The following is a 20,915-nucleotide window of genomic DNA, read 5'->3' on the forward strand; positions in this document are numbered from 1 at the left end:
GATGACGTGTAAATGTTTTTTTTTTTTCCTTTAATTCTGTTTTTTACCCTCTTTACAATCATTAATAACATTCTAGCATATAAGAGTTCTGTCACTATTACTCCTTCCCCATCTTGTACACACGAAAATAATAAATTACACTGGAACGTTATCTTTGAAATTTGTTTTTTTTTTCTTCTTAAAGAGCATGATAAATTCATTTTTTCCTGTGACTCGCGTTTACATGTCTATATTAGAATAATGTACCTTCGCGTTATTGGAAGTGTCGATGTGTGGCATTGGAGAAGACAAAAAAGGAAATAATATGAATACATCTCACTGTAGATCTGTCCGCGCCTTCCACTTAATTTAACAACTGATACAAATATGTTCAGCTTTCTCCCCACATTAATTTCTAAAAACCGCGATAATTTAGTGATATTCATCGTATTTTTTTTCTTTTATTTAATGTTTTTACACGTAATCGGTCCTCAGAAGAATGCCCTCTGAACTTTGAACTCCATAAAATTTTGTCAAAAAAATAATTTTCGATTCACATTCTTAAAATCCCATAGAGTTTGTTTAATATGTTTTAAAGGTCATTCCTCTAAGGCATTTCAAAGAAGGATGTTAAAAGATATTCCACTTTCTGTTCGTTATATAACTTAATTAAAATTTTCATTAACCAAAAACATGCGACATTCTTTATAAAGTATAGAGCATTATTATTTTATAATAATTCATTGATTCAATTATGTTATACAAATGTGGAAGGCAACGTTTGTCGTCTGATAATCTGGTGAAACGATACTAGATTCGCAAAAATGCGGATGATAATGATGGACTTACGCTTATTAGCCTAACTTAAAAGTTTGTTATATTTCCATATTATTAAGGCTCATGCTTATTTTTTCTTGTTCTTATTAGCTTGGTTTTTGTATTTGGCTGCAGTTGTTAATTTGGTCTTCTTCTTCTTGGGTTCATCTTCATCATCTTCTTCATCTTCTGGCTCCTGATATATTAAAATAACAAATAAAACACAGCTATATAAATTTTTGCAAATTTTTAAGCACTACTATTACATTGGATAAATAGATACCTAGATACGACATTTTATTTTATAAAAGATTGTATTATTTACTGACATTCTAATATATTTCCTTTTCCTGTAATACTAAAATTATAATTCAAAAATAAAAAAAAAATGGAAAAAAAAGGAAACATGATAAGTAAGGAACAAAATCAACTGTTTTAAAATGAGACGATTTATTCATTTGTAAAAAAAAATGAGACATGGAATGAAAACACAAACGCAGGAAGTTATAATCCACGACTGTCATTTATTCCTCAATCCTCAGAGCCCTCCCGCCCCCCCAGGTAAAATTTTAAGTCATAAACAAGACTTTAATATAATCTTGTATATTATAAAGTTGTTTTTTCGAGGATTGAATAGCAGCATTTTAATATTAGGATTCTATTTGTCTACAGCTTCATCCATCTTAGCACGCTTCGTGCCATTTTTTTTACCCTCTGCAGAATGCTTTCTTTTCTTTTGTGGTGCCTGAAATTTGTATTCCTAATATATAGAAAATGAAATACTATCACTTTTGTTAATATACATAATAAAAGCATAACAAGGATCATTAACTCTTCAATCGAAAATATTCTGCATTTTCCTTATGTCAATTCTCAAAGAAATCTCATACGAGCCTAGTTAGAATGTCAGTTATTAATACAACCTTTCCTCTAGTTATAATTTTTGAAATAACTTTTAATATGTACATATACGTTCATACAATTAACCTAAAAATGTACCTACCTTATCATCATCATCATCATCATCGATGTTCTCCTCTTCCATTTCATCATCCATATCATCAAACTCCTCCATGTGTGTACCTAAAAAATTCAAATTAATATAATTATTTATTTTTAATTTAAACTTAACTTTTTTAATTTAAAAAAACAGATATAATAGCCTTGTCAAATTATTATAAAATAATTATACTTAAACAAAAGAATTTTAAAATACATATTTTCTTAAATTTAATTTTTTAAAATCTTGTTCTTCAAATACTTTTACAGTTCGAAATTCTATTTAAATTTACTGTATTGCCATTACCACACTCGTAGAAAGGCGTCCAGTTGCAATTATCGCCCTTCTCTATATATTTAATTTTAATACAATTAAATATTAACAATAAGTAACTAAGAAAAATAGAGTTAATAAATATATAGATATAGTTAAACATGCACTCTATTAGAAATAATTGAACAAATAGCACATTATATTTTTAATCATTGATGAATAATTGTCATAAATTCAATATATTGCAATAAATAACATTCATTCTTACCAAGTAAATTATGTCCTACTATGTGAACAGGACCACTTCCTTTAACCAAAGTAAATGTGACTGGAGGATCAGGAAAACTGAGATCCAGAATAATCTGTGCCGTTTTTCCCATCTCCAGCAAAGCAATTGGTGCCTTAATGGGTCCTTTTAAACCCATTGCTTCGACTTGTAGTACATTCAGTTCACCAACTTTAGCCTCTGGACCTAGAAGAGCCTATAAAATACACAATATACATGTATGTATGTATATGTATACATATGTGTGCATCTATACACACACACAAAAATAACAAAACTTGTGTAAAGTATTAGTAAAAAGTAAGAATTACAACTGTGCATAATTATCATATACTTTCATTAAAGATATTATCCTATCTATATAGAAATTAGACTTCTATTTTTCAATCAATTATAGGTTGTAATTACTATGTACAATTATGAACACTTCTATAAAACAAAAACCTTGGCAAACATTCCTACTCTGTATACGTTTACAAACGTTGGAAAGTTGATCTAAAATTAGCGAATATTTCCATATTGAAATATACGTGAATAATACACATTGATCAAACAAATATCAACATCACAGAATTAGCGTGCTTTCGTTTCTTGGAAGTTCGGAAACAAGAAGAAAGTTATCTCACGGAATGAAAGTAAAGAACGAAGGCTACGGTGAAAAATACATTAGCTTCGCATCGTAATTAAAAATTCGCGCGCAAACGTGTCGGGAGGTGATGAGAGCGCTCGAAAAATCGGGATTACTAGCGACGCCGAATATTGGTCATATACTTTGCACGGTTAATAGACACATATATGAAGTATGTAGGAAGTCGTTGATAAAAATGCAAGAACTTCGTGTCAAAATAATCGTGGATCGAATAAAAGGACTATTCCCTTGTGTGGGATTGCACATTTACAAAAATCCGTTACTCTGAACGGAACACAATGCAAAGCAACCGATAATGCAACACAAAGTAAACGTAATGCAACGTATCAAACAGCGAGAGAAACATAACGCAAATTCTCATCACAAGTTTTCATCTGTATCTTTTACTTACCATTTTTATGATCAACTTCTGATCGGCACCGAAATGTTGGTTCGTGCCGTCTGCATCGTCGTTCTTGTGCTCCGGATCCCATACTTCGCTAGAATTGACTCCCTCCAACGTTATTCCTGGACACAGAAATCACAAATGTACGCACACGGAATATCGTAAATGCTTGCCGTTGTACTGTAGCTTTATAAAAAAAATCAAGTTCGTTAGCTCCTTAGGGGACAATGGGGGCTCGTCACAATGGCCGAAAACCAACCGGCGTCTCGACCATAATACCGCCCGCGTCGTATGGCCGATGCTGACGAAAGTAATCGCGTGCTCCATAAAATAAAGAAGCCACAACGTTCACGATAACGTGACTTCTGATATTTACCATAAAGATATTCTTCCGCCATGATGATCGGTTTAATATTAAAGGATTCGTGTTAGAAGGACTCCGTTGGAGTGTGCGTGCCGAACGAGAGTAGAGAAGCTAAAGACGCCGCGCGCACAACGGTCACTGCGCAAAGAACAGTGGTCGCACGTGCTAGACGAACGCGTAGTAAATGAGTTTCGCGTACTCAGCCTTACGCGCCTAGAATACGTTCTTCTCTTTGATTGGTCGATGCACTTTCAACTACCGTCAACAACGTTGCCATCTAACATTACGAACTACACTTAAAAATTTTCCAGGGTTATTATTCATATATGAAACGTGAAAGAAATGAATCGAATAAAAAATGCAACTGTTTAATTTTCGTTTTTTTAATCGTTATTTTTAGCTGGCAAGTTCGAAAACCGCACAAAACAACAAAAAATTAAGCATATAAATTATTCCTAAACAGCAGATGCAAGTACTGTATGTATATTTGATGCAACCATGGAAGATTTAATCAATGACTTTTAACGTTTTAGTGAAACACTGAATTTTCTTCAAAACAGTGAGAAATACAAATATGTTATTACAAACTTTGATTCCTTCTCCATAAAAAGAAAATAACAAAGAGATTCGGCATCGCACATTTATGAATGTAAATTTTTTTCTGTTGCGTACACCAATCTCGAATGTTCATTTGAAAACGATTAATGATTGTAATATGATTTGAATGAAAAATCTGGCAACGTCGTGCTGAACGACCATTGGTCTACGTAAACCCTGGTGGTAAGGACACGAAACTAACATTGACACACTAACTGCATAAATATCAGACGCAACACGTGAATAATACTGAAATTGAACAAAAGCGCGATGAAAGAAAGTTGTAGAAAAATCGCCAAATTTCTATAGTACAATTAATAAAAAGTTGTCAAGAGATTTGCGATAATTTTATAAAAAGTCACTGTCGTATCTTGAGAAAAGTCGTAGCCCTTGGTCGAGCACAGGAAAAAGATGAGAATACATGCCAATATGATCATACTGACTTGTTTACTTTTATTACCAGCAGTTTTCGGTAACGGTGAAAAAAATGAAACGACATTTGTGCCAACTCGAGAATGGCAAACTGTAAAAAAAGGTAAGCAAACATTTATTCAATTGCATTCTACGTGTGTTTTGGGACTACTTTTTTATGCAACTAATCCTCTTCTTAGACCACGTCAGTCAAATTTGACATCGCGATTTCTTCGAGAAAGTGAACTCCAATATTCGGACCTTTACTATTATGCGAGCCTACTAAGTTTATAATAAAAAAAAATTTTATATCAATTTTTTTATTTATTATTGTTTGAAATATATTCGATCCATTGAAATACGATATCTTATAAATTATATACAGCAGTGACGTATAGAGAATTTTATTTAAAGGTGCAAATAGATTCAGCATTTACAAAAAAATATTATTTATTTACAGACAAACATCAAATTGTTTTCTTGTCGTATTAACCTTTTCTTTAATTATTCATTAGGTACACCTATACCTGGAGGATTACATGTCCGACACAATTTTCAAACTGGAGTTACAGAAGCTAAATTAATGGATAACGAAGATGTGGAAGAAAAGGATTCAAATGAAAATATGAACAGTTCAAATACAAGTTCTCTAACATTACATCCTGAAAAGGCAATTTTTGAAAATAAAGATCCTGTACCTACTGAGAAATCTGATATATTTAATCACCCGATCGAAGAATTAAAAGCTAGATTGAAAAAAATTAAACAGGATGGTGGAGAAAATATTCCAGAACTAGATGTAATTGCTCTTAACTATGATCAATGTATAATATGTAAGGAATAACTCTCTAACTCCTTAAATTTCTATATTTTTAGGATGAACACACTCAACAAATAAAGAAAAAATTTAGAGATTATGAAACTTTAAAGAAGGAATTCAAAGCACTTGAAATAAACATTACTACTGATGCAGGATTGATAAGCAGCTATTTTCAAAAATTTCAAGTTCATAAAAATGGAATTACTATGGGTACTTTAACAACTGCAGAAACAGAAGAAATTTTAGATATTTTGTATAATTTGGAGTACCTGCTTCATCATATTGATAATGCCAAAGTTTTTGCTGACATGCAAGGGTATATATAATAACGTTTTTTTCTTCTAATAAAATATCAGCAATAGAACAATTTTCTTTCATGGTTTCTTAATTGCAGCATGAGTAAAATTATATCTCCCTGCCTTAATGGGACAAACAATGAAATAAAGGCTGAAGCTTTGAGACTTTTGGGTGCAGCTGTTCAGTCTAACCCCAAAGTACAGTTAAAAGCACTGGAAAGTGATTTTGTTCAAAAACTTTTACATATCTTGTCTACGAATAATAAAGTGAAAGTAAAATCAAGATGCCTCTTTGCTTTGAGTGCCCTGATAAGACAGTTTCCAGCGGCACAGAAAGTGTGGATTGATCATGGGGGAGTAGAAATATTTGGAAAAATTTTGATTGACGATCCATTACCAATACAAATGAAAGTTATGACACTGATCGATGACTTAATTATAGAGAGACAGAACTTACAAGATATTACTGATACTAAACAGCAACAACTGAAAATAAAAGCCTATGCCACAGCTGATATTGAGAAAAAATTAACATATGAATATTGCAATCATTTGATTAATCTTATGATATCGAGCTTCAAAATTGATATAGATGAGAGGAGAATCAATTATGAATTTCTAGAAACTATTTCTAATAGTGTGAGTACTGTTGCTCCCATTTGTATTAATCAGTGGAGAGAAAGAGACGAATTACTTCCAATTTTGAATGTGTTGCATACATTCAATAGACATGAAAATTTACACGTAGTAAGAGACATGCTTCTCAAAAATTCTCACGATGAATTATAGACAGAAGGAAAAGATAAAGATAAAGTTACCTAAATATTCATTAGGACTGAAGTTCGATATTTATTTTGAGTCGTGTAGATATAATTGTACAAAGTTTTGTGTGTGATAAAAGTCTTTTAAGATGAATACTTTGAATATTAATTGTGAATATTACACGAACATTGTCCTCAAGTTATTACCAGTCTTAAGGAATGCATGTATGATGTATCATAAGATACATCAGTATGTATATATGTATACGTATATAGTGTGTATGTATATATGCAAATTATAAAATTATCTGTACATATAGTAAATAAGAAATTTCAGTTACCCATCTAGAAAATGTATAGCGTTGTTTTTTTATGTTTTAAAAAAATTATTTAATAAATTATTTTTTACAGTTTATACGCGTGTTGTTTCATAAAAAAAAAGAAAAAAAATAATTTCAACATCTGTATTATAGAATAAAATACTTTATTTACAAGTAATAATGATTACATATGAACAATTTTCTCATGAAGTCATAGTTTATAGAAAATATATTTGCCAAATCGCTGATTAATACAACTTTGTAAATTCCAAATTTCTATTTACATGTGCTTAAAAAAGACGCTCATGCATCAACAGTTTTGTTGTCAAAGAATAATCCTTTAAGTACAAGGATTGTTTTGTTTGGTTTATAAAACTTGCACCTTTAATACAGGAGACTATGGAGAATAGATGGAATCTTCTCCGGTTCAGTAACTCATCTTACTTTGTAACTTCTTTAAAATAGTCGAGTTCACATAAACTTTAAAATTTTATTAAATGCAATGATCCTATATCTATATACCGATTTTATGTACTTTTTGTATATTACTTCTGCTGTGATCTGATATACAAACTTGTTCACGTTCATCTTTAGGAATATGTTATTTGTTATTTTCATATTTGTTGTTAATAATATGGTTAAGAGTTCGATACATTATTTACATTTAATTATAGGAACTTAAAATATACATCAGTTGGAATGCATGCATCGATTAAACCAATGCATGTATCCATAAAATATATGTATTTTTCTGTACGTGATTTACAAACTTTTTTTTTGAATTTCAATTTTTTTTAACAGTAAACAAGGAAGCATAAACATTATGTACATGATAACGTTTTTATAACGTAAAAGTCACACGTCAATACTGGTTTCACGATATAGTGTCTAGATAAACAGATAACGAAGATTAAGTGTAAAGTAAGTCGATATCGTAGAAACGGAATGACGTTTCATGCAACACATTTTCGATAGTTTATAGAGGAACATGTGTATTTATGTATAAACTATGCCAGATTTATAACAATATACATCGATAATACCAAATTACCAATAATACGATCCCCGATAAACGATCGAAAAATATAAAAGTAACTTACACAAATATTTCTTTTTTTCGTTTCTCACTACTAGAAGAATATTAACTATCGTAAAAGGAGATCGATATTATTTTATCGTATTACTCAAATGTGAACGTATTTTAAATGTATCCTATATCAAATTAAGATCAGTACAAAAGTTGCATCATTTCTACAGAAATTTGGTCAGTCGTTAATCGCCGTTCCTCGTCTCCGCTGTCTTCCGGCCTGGATCATTCCATTGAGCAACAAGTATTACACTGTAGAATTTCTTATGGCAAACTCGAATTATTTATTCTGGCATGATTAATATTAGGATGAAAACAAAAATTTCACTCGACACGTGTCTCGATGTATACCAACAAATGAAATCTAATGCTATTACAAAACGAAGCAACTCTATTAATCACAAAGAATCGTTAAAACTGCCATCAGGGTAATACCAAAGAGCAAAGCAACTATTTGTTTTAATGATTCTTTAGGGCTAGTTTCTTTAAGCAATTCAGGTAGAATGGTCACCATGCCGATGTGAAGGAAACCGCCCGCAGTAAAGGGTAATATCCAATTCGTTTTTTCCCCTACAAACAAATTATTGCAAATGTTATACATTACATATAATATATATATTTATTGCAATACGTATATATATCGTCACTGAATGCAAGAAATATTTAAACTGTTTTCGTTGCAGTATTAAAGAAACGCTAATTACCTATTTCACCACCGGAGAAAAGTACGGCAAACATGGCTCCAAAAATGCCACCGCTAGCAGTGAAAAGCTGCGCCCGCGCAGCGTCCCATCTGTTGAATCCGCTGCGTAATAATATCGCAAAATCTCCGACCTCGTGTGGAATCTCGTGTATGAGAATAGCGAATGTAGTAAGAACACCCAGACGGAAGGACACGAGGAAAGAACCACCCACAGCTAATCCATGAGTAAAGTTGTCTATGACATTGGCTATTAGATTAAGATAGCCACTTATATGCTTAGGCTTTTCTTTTGCAACAGTCTGTTGGTCGTCAGAAGCTTTGTCTGGGTTGTCCTTTTTGGAACAACCATTCGACAATTCAGTCACGAAACCGTTGGTGTTTCTTGAAAATTTCTTCAAATAATCGTTCGCTTCGTCTAACGGTAAACTTTTCAGAGTACTGGACAACTCGGTGCATATTAATACTGGCTCGATGCCATTGGTAACGAAGCCATTCTTGTGTACATCTTTGAAACCATTTGGCAATTGGGAGTATCCGTTCTTTTTCTCTAAGAATGGCTGCAACTGCGTCAATAATTTCCATAAGTTGCATTAATTTCAAGTACAATATCAATTATGTGTTATTACAGAATTTATGAATTACCTCGTTAATGACTTTCGAAAAATCGTTGGGAAGCCGCTTCGAGAAACCATTCTTCGGATTACTGCCGATCAAATTGATGCAATTATTGTTCTCCATTTCCTTCTCAACTTCGACGTTTGCTTTCTCGCAAAGTTTCGCATTATTTATAGACGTATCCTCGATCTCAGTCTCCTGCTCGAAAGCGAACAGTTTCTCCGCTACGACGAATACCAAGAAACCTCCTAGCACCCATAGACCGGAGGTCATCGACGGATGTCCAGCATCCGCTATTGAAACAAGACAATTGAAAATTTACAAACACGTGTAAACGGTGATTCTGGATTTTCAAGGGGACAACGTGGTCATCTACAAAAGTAAAAGTCGGCGAAAGTAACTGAGAAGTTGTAGATGTACTAGTTTCATTTAGGAGAGGATAGCAGAGGCAATTGAAATCAGCAACTGAAGTACAATAGAGTTTCAGAACGTTGCTTGAATCGCTTACAAAGCAGCCAACGGAGGTGAAGGATCGCCTCGAGTCATGCTTTTAGCGTAGATCTAATATGATAAATTGCAGATTGAGACTTGAGTGGCTTGTAAAAAGTTTAAATACATGATCTTTGATTGAAAAAAAAATTCGGATTGTTTCTTATTCAATGCGAGCCGTATTATAAAAGTAAGACTACACCGTTAGAAAAAAAAAAGGCTCGTTCATCTTCGATAAGTATCATTTTGAAGTATCTAATATTTCTCTTCCGTGTTATGTTATGTACTTGAGATTTTTGCAGACGAGGAACTGATAAAACCAGCTCCACGTGTCTATCCACGCGAATTGTATTTCGCACAGTAAGAAAAGAAAAATAGATTAGTCGCGTTGCATGCTCGATACACAAACATTACGTCACTCGATTGATTCTTTGACGACCTCAACTTAATCTTTGACACTATTCTCGCACATTTTCCCCTTCCTTCGAATCTTGTTCTACGATAAACATCGCGGATCTTCCCGAATCGAGTTGTTCAAGGCTATCGTTCCTCGTAACTTTCTGATCGTTTTCAAATAATGCACGACCTTTAGCACGCTTTTTGCAATTAAGGTAATTCACTGTACACAAGTAACGTTTTGTTAATAATAAAGTGCGAAGAATCGAGTTAAGAAGCGTGGTTAGTTTCTGAACGAATTGGAAAAATTCCTAGACTAAAACTTTCGAAGTGAATGTGGTAGTAGAAAATGCACGTAAATTCGATGTAAACTTCACTCGTGAACGTTTCAAATTCAATATACAAATTCTACAAACCATTAAAGTCTCGAGTTTCGAAAAGAGTCTTCAAACTCAAAAAGCGGAGAACGATGAAAGAAAATCTCATTTGGAGTTTGTTCGCGCTAATGTCACGATTGATTCGCTCATGTGATTTATGTTCAAACGAATCGCGAAACGCCTCTGTTGCCATTTTACAGTACGATATTGCAAGCAAGGACAAGCCACTAGTTGCTGATAGTTTATTATCGTCTAAGAGAGCCTCTGGCTTCTTTTCATTTCCTTTGATTAAATACGCATTTTTCTTCTTCTTTTTCTTCCTCTTTTTTTTTTTTTTTTTTTTATATATATAGCGATTCTTAAAAGTTCCTTTTACTTTTGTTCAAAGAGTCGTTTGCCCATGCTTCAGGTAGCAGATGCAAGAAGACATCGCCCAGGAGACCGCCGACTGCGAAGCTCAACAACATTTTCAGCATACCTGCGCTATCTGCAACAGAAATAGCCGAGAACTCTTAAATAAAAGGTCAGTAACATACACAAACTATGACAAATTGTGTTAAGATTTATGAGTGGAACGAATCAGCATGGATTATTATTATTGTGGGATGGGCAAATTATGGGAAAGGGCCCAAAACTTTCCCCAGTGCCCAACAATTGCAACCAGATGTCCCAAGTGGTGTACCATAAACTGTAGAGAAAAGAGTTAGGCCTGGATCCTGGGACCTGGGATAGTTTATGGCGAATCCTCCAGGCCTAGCGTTTAAGACACTAAGGTATGACTGCGTGTAGGAATAACGAATTTTGTGCAGATGAAGAAACTGTAGAGAAAATTAGACCTGGGACCTGGGATCGTTTATGGCGAATCCTCCAGGCCTAGCGTTTAAAACACTAAGGGTATAAATGCGTTTGTGTGTATATGTGTATGCGTGTAGGAATAACGAATTTTGTGCAGATGAAGAAGGGTCGAAGAGAACAGAGAGTGTCGAAACGTCAGAGAGAGCAGAATGAGCGAGTCGTGAAAAAGAGAAGACAGTGGACTGCGAGCCTAGTAAGTTTAGCAATTAAGGAAATAGTGTAAAACGTCACTTTATAATTATTATTAAACAAATTTCCTTTATTTAACAACTATCTTTTATCAAAATTCCTACAAATTGGGATCTCAATCTCGATCCGAGAATCCTACATTATTATATAGCTAAATTCTGTTTGAAAACGTAAAATTATAAACGTTATAAACGAATCAGACTGCTGATGTTTGTGAAATTTTACATTTCCACGAACATAACTCAGAAAATCTAAATAGAAATCTGCTTTGTAGATTTTTCTAATTCTTCAAATTTCCCAATACGCAGTCTATATAGGCTAAATTTAATAGATCAAGAGAATTGCTCTGACTCTCTTCCTACGCGTAGCACGCATTGCATGATACGAGTGATCGGTTTTTCCTGCACAACGCTGATAATAAGTCATTTGACCATTCACCGAGCGCACGAGTCACTGTTGTTGTTAAAATACAATTTATCTCGCATGTTCTTTTCCTCGAGTCAAATAATCAAACAGTTGAAAACGAGGAAACTGATTAAAAAAAAAAAAAAAAAAAAAAAGAAGATACGTCGAATGAAAAAGTAGGAGTCGTCGTTCTTCTGCCATTGTACAGGGGCTAATCTGTAATTTTCAATCGAGAAATGATACCGCAGCTAGAATTTGCCTAAACGTTTTCGTATCGATCATTTCAATCAAACGATAATATCTCATTTCGCCAATATATCAATTACATATATAATTGTATTAGTAGTTACGTGCGATGATTCGAATCAGATCGTACTTGAGCTCCTTTCTGTCTGTAATTCGCGATCTGATGGTATACCTCGTTTCATTGCTGGTTACGTAAAGCATACGTAAAGCGCATGTTATCTTTGTTTCAAAAGGCGTCTAATCATTTTGTTATAATACTATCACTTAATAATATATAACATATAATATCTTGGATAAATGGTTAATCGTAATCAGTTTCGAGTAGATGTCCAAGAATCGATAAATTCTATTTAACGATCGAATAATTGATCTACTTCTTTCAGAGAAACATAAGCTTTCAGGATTTTTATTTCTGTCAGAAAGAAAGATGAAAATTGATGAATTTTATGCCAAAGTGTTTCTGTTTTCTATTATAGACAATGAACGAAATGCAAGGGCAATTTTTTCCAGAAATAATGAGTCCGTATTCAAAATGGTCGATCTATTTTATTAATTAATCGATCAATTTATGCCAGAAATAACTATCATTAAGTGCTGTTACTACGATAAACGCCCATTTATTTCAAATCGTTGAATATGCTAGTACAGTGACCTCTTACAGAGAATCGTTCTTGTTAAATACATGTGGTAAAGACCGCTTGGCCGTATGATTAATATTTTCGAGTTTACAAGGTCAGTTGAAAAATCTAATCGAAGAACAACTTGGAATGTCCATCGATCAATGGTTAATAAAAGCATTATCATTTCTCTGATGCTCAGTTTTACTCGATATAACTCGCGCGTCTAAACATTCTCTTGAACAATACATGACTTTAATTTTCAAGTATTTTTCTTGTTAATATCGCGAACCTTGCACCGACCTCATGATCTATATATCGGTTCAATAGATTCCGCCTCTCTCAACTACATTTCGCACATTTAAATACTGCACGCGTATATATATATATATATATATATATATATATATATATATATATTCGCGAGAATTAAACAAACGCTCATTGACTACTATCTCTCTGGGAGAGAAAAAAAAAAAAGAGTTGCTATCGTTAATCGTGACAGCGTTGCAACCCTATCGCAGACGGCGAAAACAATAAGCAATCAAATCGACGATGACACGTTTTCCAATAAATGATCGTTGCAATAGAAATTCCCATTTCCCTATTTTGTTTAATATTGCAATAGTAATCGATGAAATGAACGGCGTTAATACGAGCTTGTTTCCATACATATCCATAATCGTAATCGTTCGTGGAAATTATTTATATTATTAAATATTATATTTATATATTTATATTATATTATATTTATATATTTATATTATATTATATTTATATATTTATATTATATTATATTTATATATTTATATTATTAAATTATTTTCAGAAGTAAACCGCTTATTATTTCGCTGCAAACAGATAAGATCTTAGATAACAATTTATTTCGAATTTAAAAAAAATTTCTACGGCATCTAATTTCTGAATCATATAAAGAAATCAATAATAAAGTCTCGGTTGAAAAGATAGTGGTTCTAACTAATTCTCAATAATATATATTTCTTCCTCCAGTTGTGCACCAATCTTGAAGTAAACAGTGACAGTGAGGATACAGATAAAGCGTGAATCTTAAATAATCGAAATTCCCCACGATTTATATACATACAATCTTTCCCAGTTTCCACGGATATTGTGCTTGACTGTGACTTTATTGCTCAAGTCTGGGAATAATATCTAAAACGTAATAACAATTTTAATTAAAAACAGAAGAGGAAATGAATCTGTCCGAATTGCATTGCACAACAATGAGTCATTAGATAATTATTAGCAGGCTGTACTCTTTCATCCTGCACAAGAAATTCCTAGAATCGTTTGCAGATCAACCATGATGAAATATCCAGACAATGTTGCAAATAGGAGAATTTGAATAAATTAAAATATTAATTGTCGCTTCATGAATATTTTAATCATTTTTTTTTTTCGAAAAAAAAAAAGAAAAAAATAGCAAACACTTGATTGAGTCGATACGAACTGAGCGAGTTAACTTAGAATAAACATCATGAACGAAGAATGGAATAATAATAACAATGTCGTTGTAAAGTTATCAACTAATTTGATACGATTATCCGGTTGTGGATCGATACAACATCGATGGTCATTGTTTCGTTTATTTTTCATTGTTTCTTATCGAGTACAGTTATCCGGCAATTACGCAAGATAGGATTTTTCAGTGTGAAATGTTCTGTACGTCAAGCTACTCGATGAAACTACTACTGGAAACGCACGATCGAGGATTAATTACACTCATCGAAATGATCTGTAGTTGAGCGTGACAAACCACGCTCTTACTGCAATTTCAAACAATTACCTCGAACGTGCAAAGTTTTCTCGTTCCTCGCGTGCTTACCATTACGAGGATAGTTGCGTTGTTGCAACAATCCGTTGCTTGACGCTTGGCGTTGCGAATATCGGAATGTAATTAGTAAAAACGTCGTTGAAAGATCGTCAATTATCTAATCTAGTTGCGAGCAAAATAAATACGAGGACGCGTTTGAACGCGTAAGGGAAAAAAGAAGGAAAGAAGTAACAAGTTGTATGCGGCTAAAAACAGCACTAGAGCATTACCATCGTGGCACCAATGCCAATTAATTGATAATTAAAATACCATTTGAAACGCAATTCCCTAATTGTCCCCAATGGAATAACTAATCGACCAACAAACCACACAACTGAATTCTAACAAAGAAAACGCGTGTGAGGAAACGTAAGAGGGAAAGTTCTGTGATTTCACCACGATTTTTCATACGGATTCTACCAAAACATACGGTCGTGATCCAAACTTGAACTTACATAGTATACATTACACGTATGTAGAAGAAAATGCAGTACATATGTGTCGCGTGCGTGGTTCTAAAATAGAAGAATCGATCGGATGGCGTGCAGGAGCATTCAAAGGAATTAAAACGTGCATTTCGATGAAACTGAAGTTCTTCATCCATGGGCGAATCCTCTGCCTGTTACAGTCCAATCGCGATCGGACGGAGCGAAAAAGAAATGGAGAACGCATCTGCGAAATGCGAATCGTGGGCAGAGCAGCGAGACTAGCTCGATAATAGTTTCATTCCAGAACAATCGTTCCTTCGGTTAAATGTCCGTTTCATGTGCCATCATTTGATTTGTTCCATCTTAAGCAGCAACGTAGACTCAGTCGCGTTAATTTCTCAAGGCCGGCTTTTTCTGAGCAAGAAGCGAATAAATAGGATTGGTTTAAATAAATAAGAACATGAACCTGTTTTTTAATATATGGTGTCGTGACAATTATCAAAGAGCAATTGACAAAACTGAAGCATTAGAAAAACGATCGCTGATATATGAAAGAATGGAGAATCGTTTTTCCGATTCACAATTGGGGAAGGCTGTTCGTAATAGAAGATCGAAAGCTCAAGAAAGTACATGTAAACGAGAAGGATCGAATCGAACGAGAGAAAATTGGCTTACACAATCTTGCGTCATCGATCTGCAGTTTCGTAATGCAAATGGAACGCTTTCCTTGACCGCCGTGCACCGTTACAAGATGAAATAGGACAAAATGTCGATGACCAATCGCGATGCTTAATCTGGCCAAGAATAAATAAGTGGGTGATTCAGGTGTCTCGATGATATGTAGGAAAAAAAAAAAGAAAAGGAACAAGAAAGACCTTATTACAAACGAGAAGAACAGTTCATTTTGACGCGAGAAACCACACGACTCGAAGAATTAGCCGCGCTGTAAAGAAATGAATTTTCGTTGGTTGTAATTTAAACGGACTGACGGCTATCGATTATCTTTTATCAAGTAAATTCTAGAACACTGGAAGACCCTGAAAGTTGTTGATTCCCTACCCATTGTAAAACTGCGATCGATGCAAATGTTTCGTGTGAAAACGAAGATTACTGTTGCTTCGAAGTTATTGTCAAGCAACTTTCAAGATCGAAGATGGAAAGAGATCGGCGAACGAGATGCACGACCGTATCGATTTATTTTCATAATTTCCTATCTTCGTGTCCAGATATGATCGAACGTGCCAGTGAAAGTCAGTTGCAACGACTGCTTCGTTCTTCGTCCGATAAAGGCTCTGGGGGATGCCCTTCGTAACCCAAGAGATCTTATATAACAAGTCTCAGCGTAAAAGTGAATAGAAGATACAATAGAGAGATTTCGAACTTGTTTATGCTTCGGTTACGTAATCCTTATGCAAATAGGAAACACATTTGCACAAAGTGTGGATCGATTTACGTACAGACAGTTATATTAGCATAAATTTCCACGTAATGACCCACAAAATGGCGATGAAATTACCTGAAGATCATCTGCTTCAACTGCTACCTCCTGTCCTTGAATTCTTTCTACCGGTTAAAACGATGTTACATATACGTATATACACATGTGCGTCCCACTCACAGAGGAATTGGAAATTTCATTCGTATACTCCGCTATGTCCAACAGGTTTTACGACCTTCAGGGTACATTGTCTGTGCTATAGTGTACTGTTCACGCACACGTGAACTCGACACGTTCGCGCAGTTCGAACGCTTCTCGTGCCATTACTTCGATTCGGCCTTTTACCTCTACCGTGGACGATTTTCAAAAACAGAATTCCACCCTCGCGATTCTAATTGCTAAAAATGAAATTACCAAGCTATTAATATTTCTAAATTCAAATAATTCCACATATTTTCTATTTTATCCACCAACATTGCTATTTTATATCACTTGATCGTTTAATCTCTGAGAAATTCAAAAATTAGACGAAAAGGATTTAAAAGTCTCGGGAAACCAGGCTTCCAACGTCAAATACGAAAGTCTACGTTTCTTTTTTTTCCAACGTTCTCCACGACAAACAGTAATCTGAATACATATATAAATTACATTCGCATTCCCCGGTTGGTAGTTCGCAAATGCTATTGTCGCAATGCATACCAAGAAAAAGTTCCACGACCTTGAATAACCTCATTGGCGTGGAACAAGTAGCATCGCGCGTTAACGCCGACCAGGAATTTTGTTAACGCGTCTCGTGTATACAATGATCACATTCTGTTTATATTTTCATTAGATATCGTTACACAACGAAACGAAATTACGAGCGTTATCTTCGACATGTGACAACGTTAAGAAAACACGGTCTATAGTTCCAGAAACCGGAATTAACCCTCGGTCGCTTGAGTTAGGTCAAAATGACCGTCATACCTTTTTAGGTATGTTTTTTTACCAGCTACAGAGTCGCATTCCATTTTGAAAATCTATCATCCTGTCAGCCGGACACAATTCTGCCTTTAGTTATAATATTTCGAAGAATCTATTGCGAATGCAAATACAAAATATATTTTTTACAATGTCGCAGCGAAAAGAAAAGTCTTTTAAATATATTTCCTTCTGATCTATTGGCACGATAATCTATTGCACATGATTCGAAGAACCGAATACATTCTGGCGCAATTGCTAGTGTGTTTCACTGAAAAGGACCAGATTACGTTTCGAGGGAAGACGCTGGCACGAGCATCGAGCGATGCGATAAATAATATGCGCAGCAGAGACTCTTTCATGTGGCCGAGCGTTTTCTTTTCTTTTTCAAGCACCGGGGAGAGAATTCTACCTGAAGCAATTTTGCCACGTCTACCGCAATGCCGCGTTATTGCGAAGAACAAAATAACTTCACGCATACGAAATCGCAGAATTCATTTCTTAATAAGAACGAGGAGAAAGGCGACATTGTGAACAGCCGCCATTTGGAGCGACGCAACCGCGTTAATTTCTGAGAATTCGGATAATCCTTGTCACCACCATCTTTACTAGAACTAGAATTTCATAATAGCATGGGACAATCGTGAAGTCGTTGTTTTCTTTCTTTTTTTTTAAATAATAATTTATTTCGGTTCGATTGAGCGCACGTTTTTAGTAAAATCGATCTACAAGTATAAAATTACTTTATGTTGGAAAAGATCATAAATATTTATAGGAGGGAAGTCAGAATTTTAGGTATGTAAAATTCATTATTATTTCGATGTTCATGTTATTAAAAAAAAAAAAGCACAATATATTTGTAGCTGATTGATCAACTTGAAACCTGAAGATCGTCGTGAAATTACTTCACGTTTCTAATTTTTTTATTAGTAACTCAACAAAAAACAAAGATTGATTAGATAATATATATGGACTAATTTCATTAGCCGTTATCAATGATCTAATCATTCAGCAAACAAAATCAATGATTGAAAGATTGATGAACAGATAAATTAATATTGAAAATTTTCATTCGCTTGCTGCAAATTTAATGCGCGTGTCATTTGTAATAGTAAAAAGAAGAAACTTGCGCGTAAAATTTAAGCAAATTGAGCAAACGAAAGCATCTTAACAATACATTGGTACAGATCATCCTGTACTAACCTATTGTGGCGTTATTTCCCGCGTGTGCGTTAAAATGTACACATAACCTCCCTTAGCAATTGCCAGAATCCCTTGCAGCCAAAAAAACATCGTGATCTCACGTGAATCATACAGGCTCATGCTGACTAGGAAAAAGAACGTGACAACAAAGGAAAGAGCGTCGATCAAGTGTGCCTTAGGAAAAAAGTATTACCTCCAGTTTTCAGATCGGCACCTTCTTGGATGGGGACGATCAATAGCGGAAAAATACCGGTCAGTCCGATCACGGTACTTCCAAGCAAAGAGAATAACCATGGTGTGTACTCTAAATGTTCCACCGCGTCCCATGGCGACCACATCTCTATAATCATGTCATATAGAAATCCAGTGGAATCGGTGCAATTCTGCTGCATGCACATGTCCGCCGCCATGTTTGTGCTTTGTGTATCCAACAACCTTTTGCTTGTCAAAACCTTCCGGATCTTTCTCTTAACTTTTTTGACCCTTTGGTTTCCTCGTTGATCTTCCTTATTGATTTTACAATCTTTACCAGAGTCTACGCAGTGAACCGAAAGAATAAAACGCAAGGAATTTCTATCCTTTCTGTTTTGTTTATTTCAAGATAACCTCTCTCACAAACGCCCCACGTACTTAAATCTTCTGGCTGATCAACTATCCGAAAATTATACCGACGTTCAAGGAATCTTTCGAGCAACGAAATGTATCGAAAAAAGAAAGATTTATTAGGAGAAACGAGCGTTGAGAAATCGTCGAGACAACGACTACCGAGCGCCCGACTAGCCTACACTGAGGACTGAGTACGGACGCTATGAAATCAGGCTGTCGCCGCCTCTACTGTCGTTGTCGATTTTGTAGATCAAATCAAGCCTCTTGTTATTTCATACCGCCGCAATGCCGGGGATAAAAGCAGCGAGATCAGTCCTTCAATGCTAGATATCAAAATCACTCTGCTCGACAATGTATCGCAGTCCAGACGACTCGGCGCGTCTTCTTCTATTCCTTTTCTCTTTCTTCGGTGTTCAACTCCTTTCGTTTATTCGACACTTGCATTCGTCACGACGGTCTCTTATGCCGCCGAACTGCCCCTCGTCTCGAAATCTTGCGCCTCGTTGTTTTCACCTTGTTACGTTCTCAATTGAAAAAAAAAGAGTTCAAAACTATGAACAAAAGTTTGTACGATTTGAACGATTTGACGTAACAATGTAATCACTTTTACTGATAAACACGGTTACACAACTGCACCACGGTAGCATGTAACATACGTATTTCGAGAAGTTACGATTTGATTGTTACATGTATTTTTGGTTATGTACCAAACTGAACTGATCATACGGCCGAATGCAGCATCCACTGATTAACGAGTAGAACTGCGATGTTGTTACTCTGCCTTTTATCTTTAATTTAGATTAGTTCTAAATGTTGAGAAAGAAAAACAATGAATTACGTCACCTATCCACCACAACAACACAACGGCTAATGCGTATCGCAATGAAGGCGGTTCTTTTTATAGCTAACGAAGCGCTCCACCGCGTCGTTTCAATAGCTGTAAACAGAGACAAGAACATGTCTGCGGCGGATAAGGAAGGAAAGTAAAGGATAGAGAAGTGAAAGAAGTAATGGAAAATCAATGAAGATTGAACTTAGGTTATTCAACGACGAGGGAGTTTTAATTGTTTATTGCGAATAAATATGCGCGTGAAATGGCGTCGACGAAGAGGAAAGAGGGAAATTCATTTTCGTTATTGAGTATTGAAATTCATAGAGGCGCTGCTGTACCTCCTTCACAATTCTATGTTAACGCGAAATAAATCGGATTGTTCTGATCGTTGATAATAAAATGAACATGTAAAATTAAAGGTGAGGTAAAATCTTCAGTTTTTTTTTTTTTAAGTTACTCCATTGGAGTTTCAAATATTGCAACATTATTGCAAGAAATCTCCTGCATGCGACAACTAACTTTATCACGAAGATATTTAGTATTTTTATCGCGACACTTCTACGTATTGCATCTTAATATATTTTGGTGGCAACGTCGCCATTAGATAATAAAAATATTGAATTTTTAGATACTACGAGTATATTTATACAACATAGCCACTTTTAGAGATAATATTGA

General features: G+C 34.6%; 3 protein-coding genes across 7 annotated transcripts; 1 reads left to right on the forward strand and 2 right to left on the reverse strand.

Annotated features, from left to right (window-relative positions):
- Positions 1-175: 175 nt before the first annotated feature.
- On the reverse strand, positions 176-3,956 carry LOC122537434 (nucleoplasmin-like protein). Of its 2 annotated transcripts, none has more exons than XM_043670581.1 (5): positions 3,765-3,956; positions 3,395-3,510; positions 2,337-2,550; positions 1,799-1,878; positions 176-991 (listed from the first exon to the last, which is right to left on the reverse strand). In XM_043670581.1, the coding sequence occupies exons 1-5, from the start codon at positions 3,784-3,786 to the stop codon at positions 884-886; spliced, it is 540 nt and encodes a 179-aa protein (XP_043526516.1). In that variant the 5' UTR covers positions 3,787-3,956; the 3' UTR covers positions 176-883. The 2 variants fall into 2 exon arrangements, with proteins under 2 accessions (XP_043526516.1, XP_043526517.1); XM_043670582.1 differs by lacking the exon at positions 176-991 and adding an exon at positions 1,305-1,540.
- Positions 3,957-4,522: 566 nt separating this feature from the next.
- LOC122537426 (nucleotide exchange factor SIL1) lies at positions 4,523-7,052 on the forward strand. Its single transcript, XM_043670570.1, has 4 exons — positions 4,523-4,884; positions 5,276-5,559; positions 5,637-5,896; positions 5,975-7,052. The coding sequence occupies exons 1-4, from the start codon at positions 4,761-4,763 to the stop codon at positions 6,663-6,665; spliced, it is 1,359 nt and encodes a 452-aa protein (XP_043526505.1). The 5' UTR covers positions 4,523-4,760; the 3' UTR covers positions 6,666-7,052.
- Positions 7,053-7,104: 52 nt separating this feature from the next.
- Positions 7,105-20,293, reverse strand: LOC122537427 (zinc transporter ZIP13 homolog). Of its 4 annotated transcripts, none has more exons than XM_043670571.1 (6): positions 18,993-20,293; positions 11,001-11,111; positions 10,409-10,411; positions 9,390-9,655; positions 8,749-9,310; positions 7,105-8,614 (listed from the first exon to the last, which is right to left on the reverse strand). In XM_043670571.1, exons 1-6 carry the CDS (start codon positions 19,207-19,209, stop codon positions 8,439-8,441), a joined length of 1,335 nt encoding a protein of 444 aa, XP_043526506.1. In that variant the 5' UTR covers positions 19,210-20,293; the 3' UTR covers positions 7,105-8,438. The 4 variants fall into 4 exon arrangements, with proteins under 4 accessions (XP_043526506.1, XP_043526510.1, XP_043526507.1 ...); XM_043670575.1 differs by lacking the exon at positions 18,993-20,293 and adding an exon at positions 18,800-18,911; XM_043670572.1 differs by lacking the exon at positions 10,409-10,411.
- Positions 20,294-20,915: the final 622 nt, after the last annotated feature.

The sequence above is a fragment of the Frieseomelitta varia genome, unplaced genomic scaffold, assembly GCF_011392965.1.
Source record: "Frieseomelitta varia isolate USP_RPSP 00005682 unplaced genomic scaffold, Fvar_1.2 scaffold_909, whole genome shotgun sequence".
NCBI classification, from domain to species: domain Eukaryota; kingdom Metazoa; phylum Arthropoda; class Insecta; order Hymenoptera; family Apidae; genus Frieseomelitta; species Frieseomelitta varia.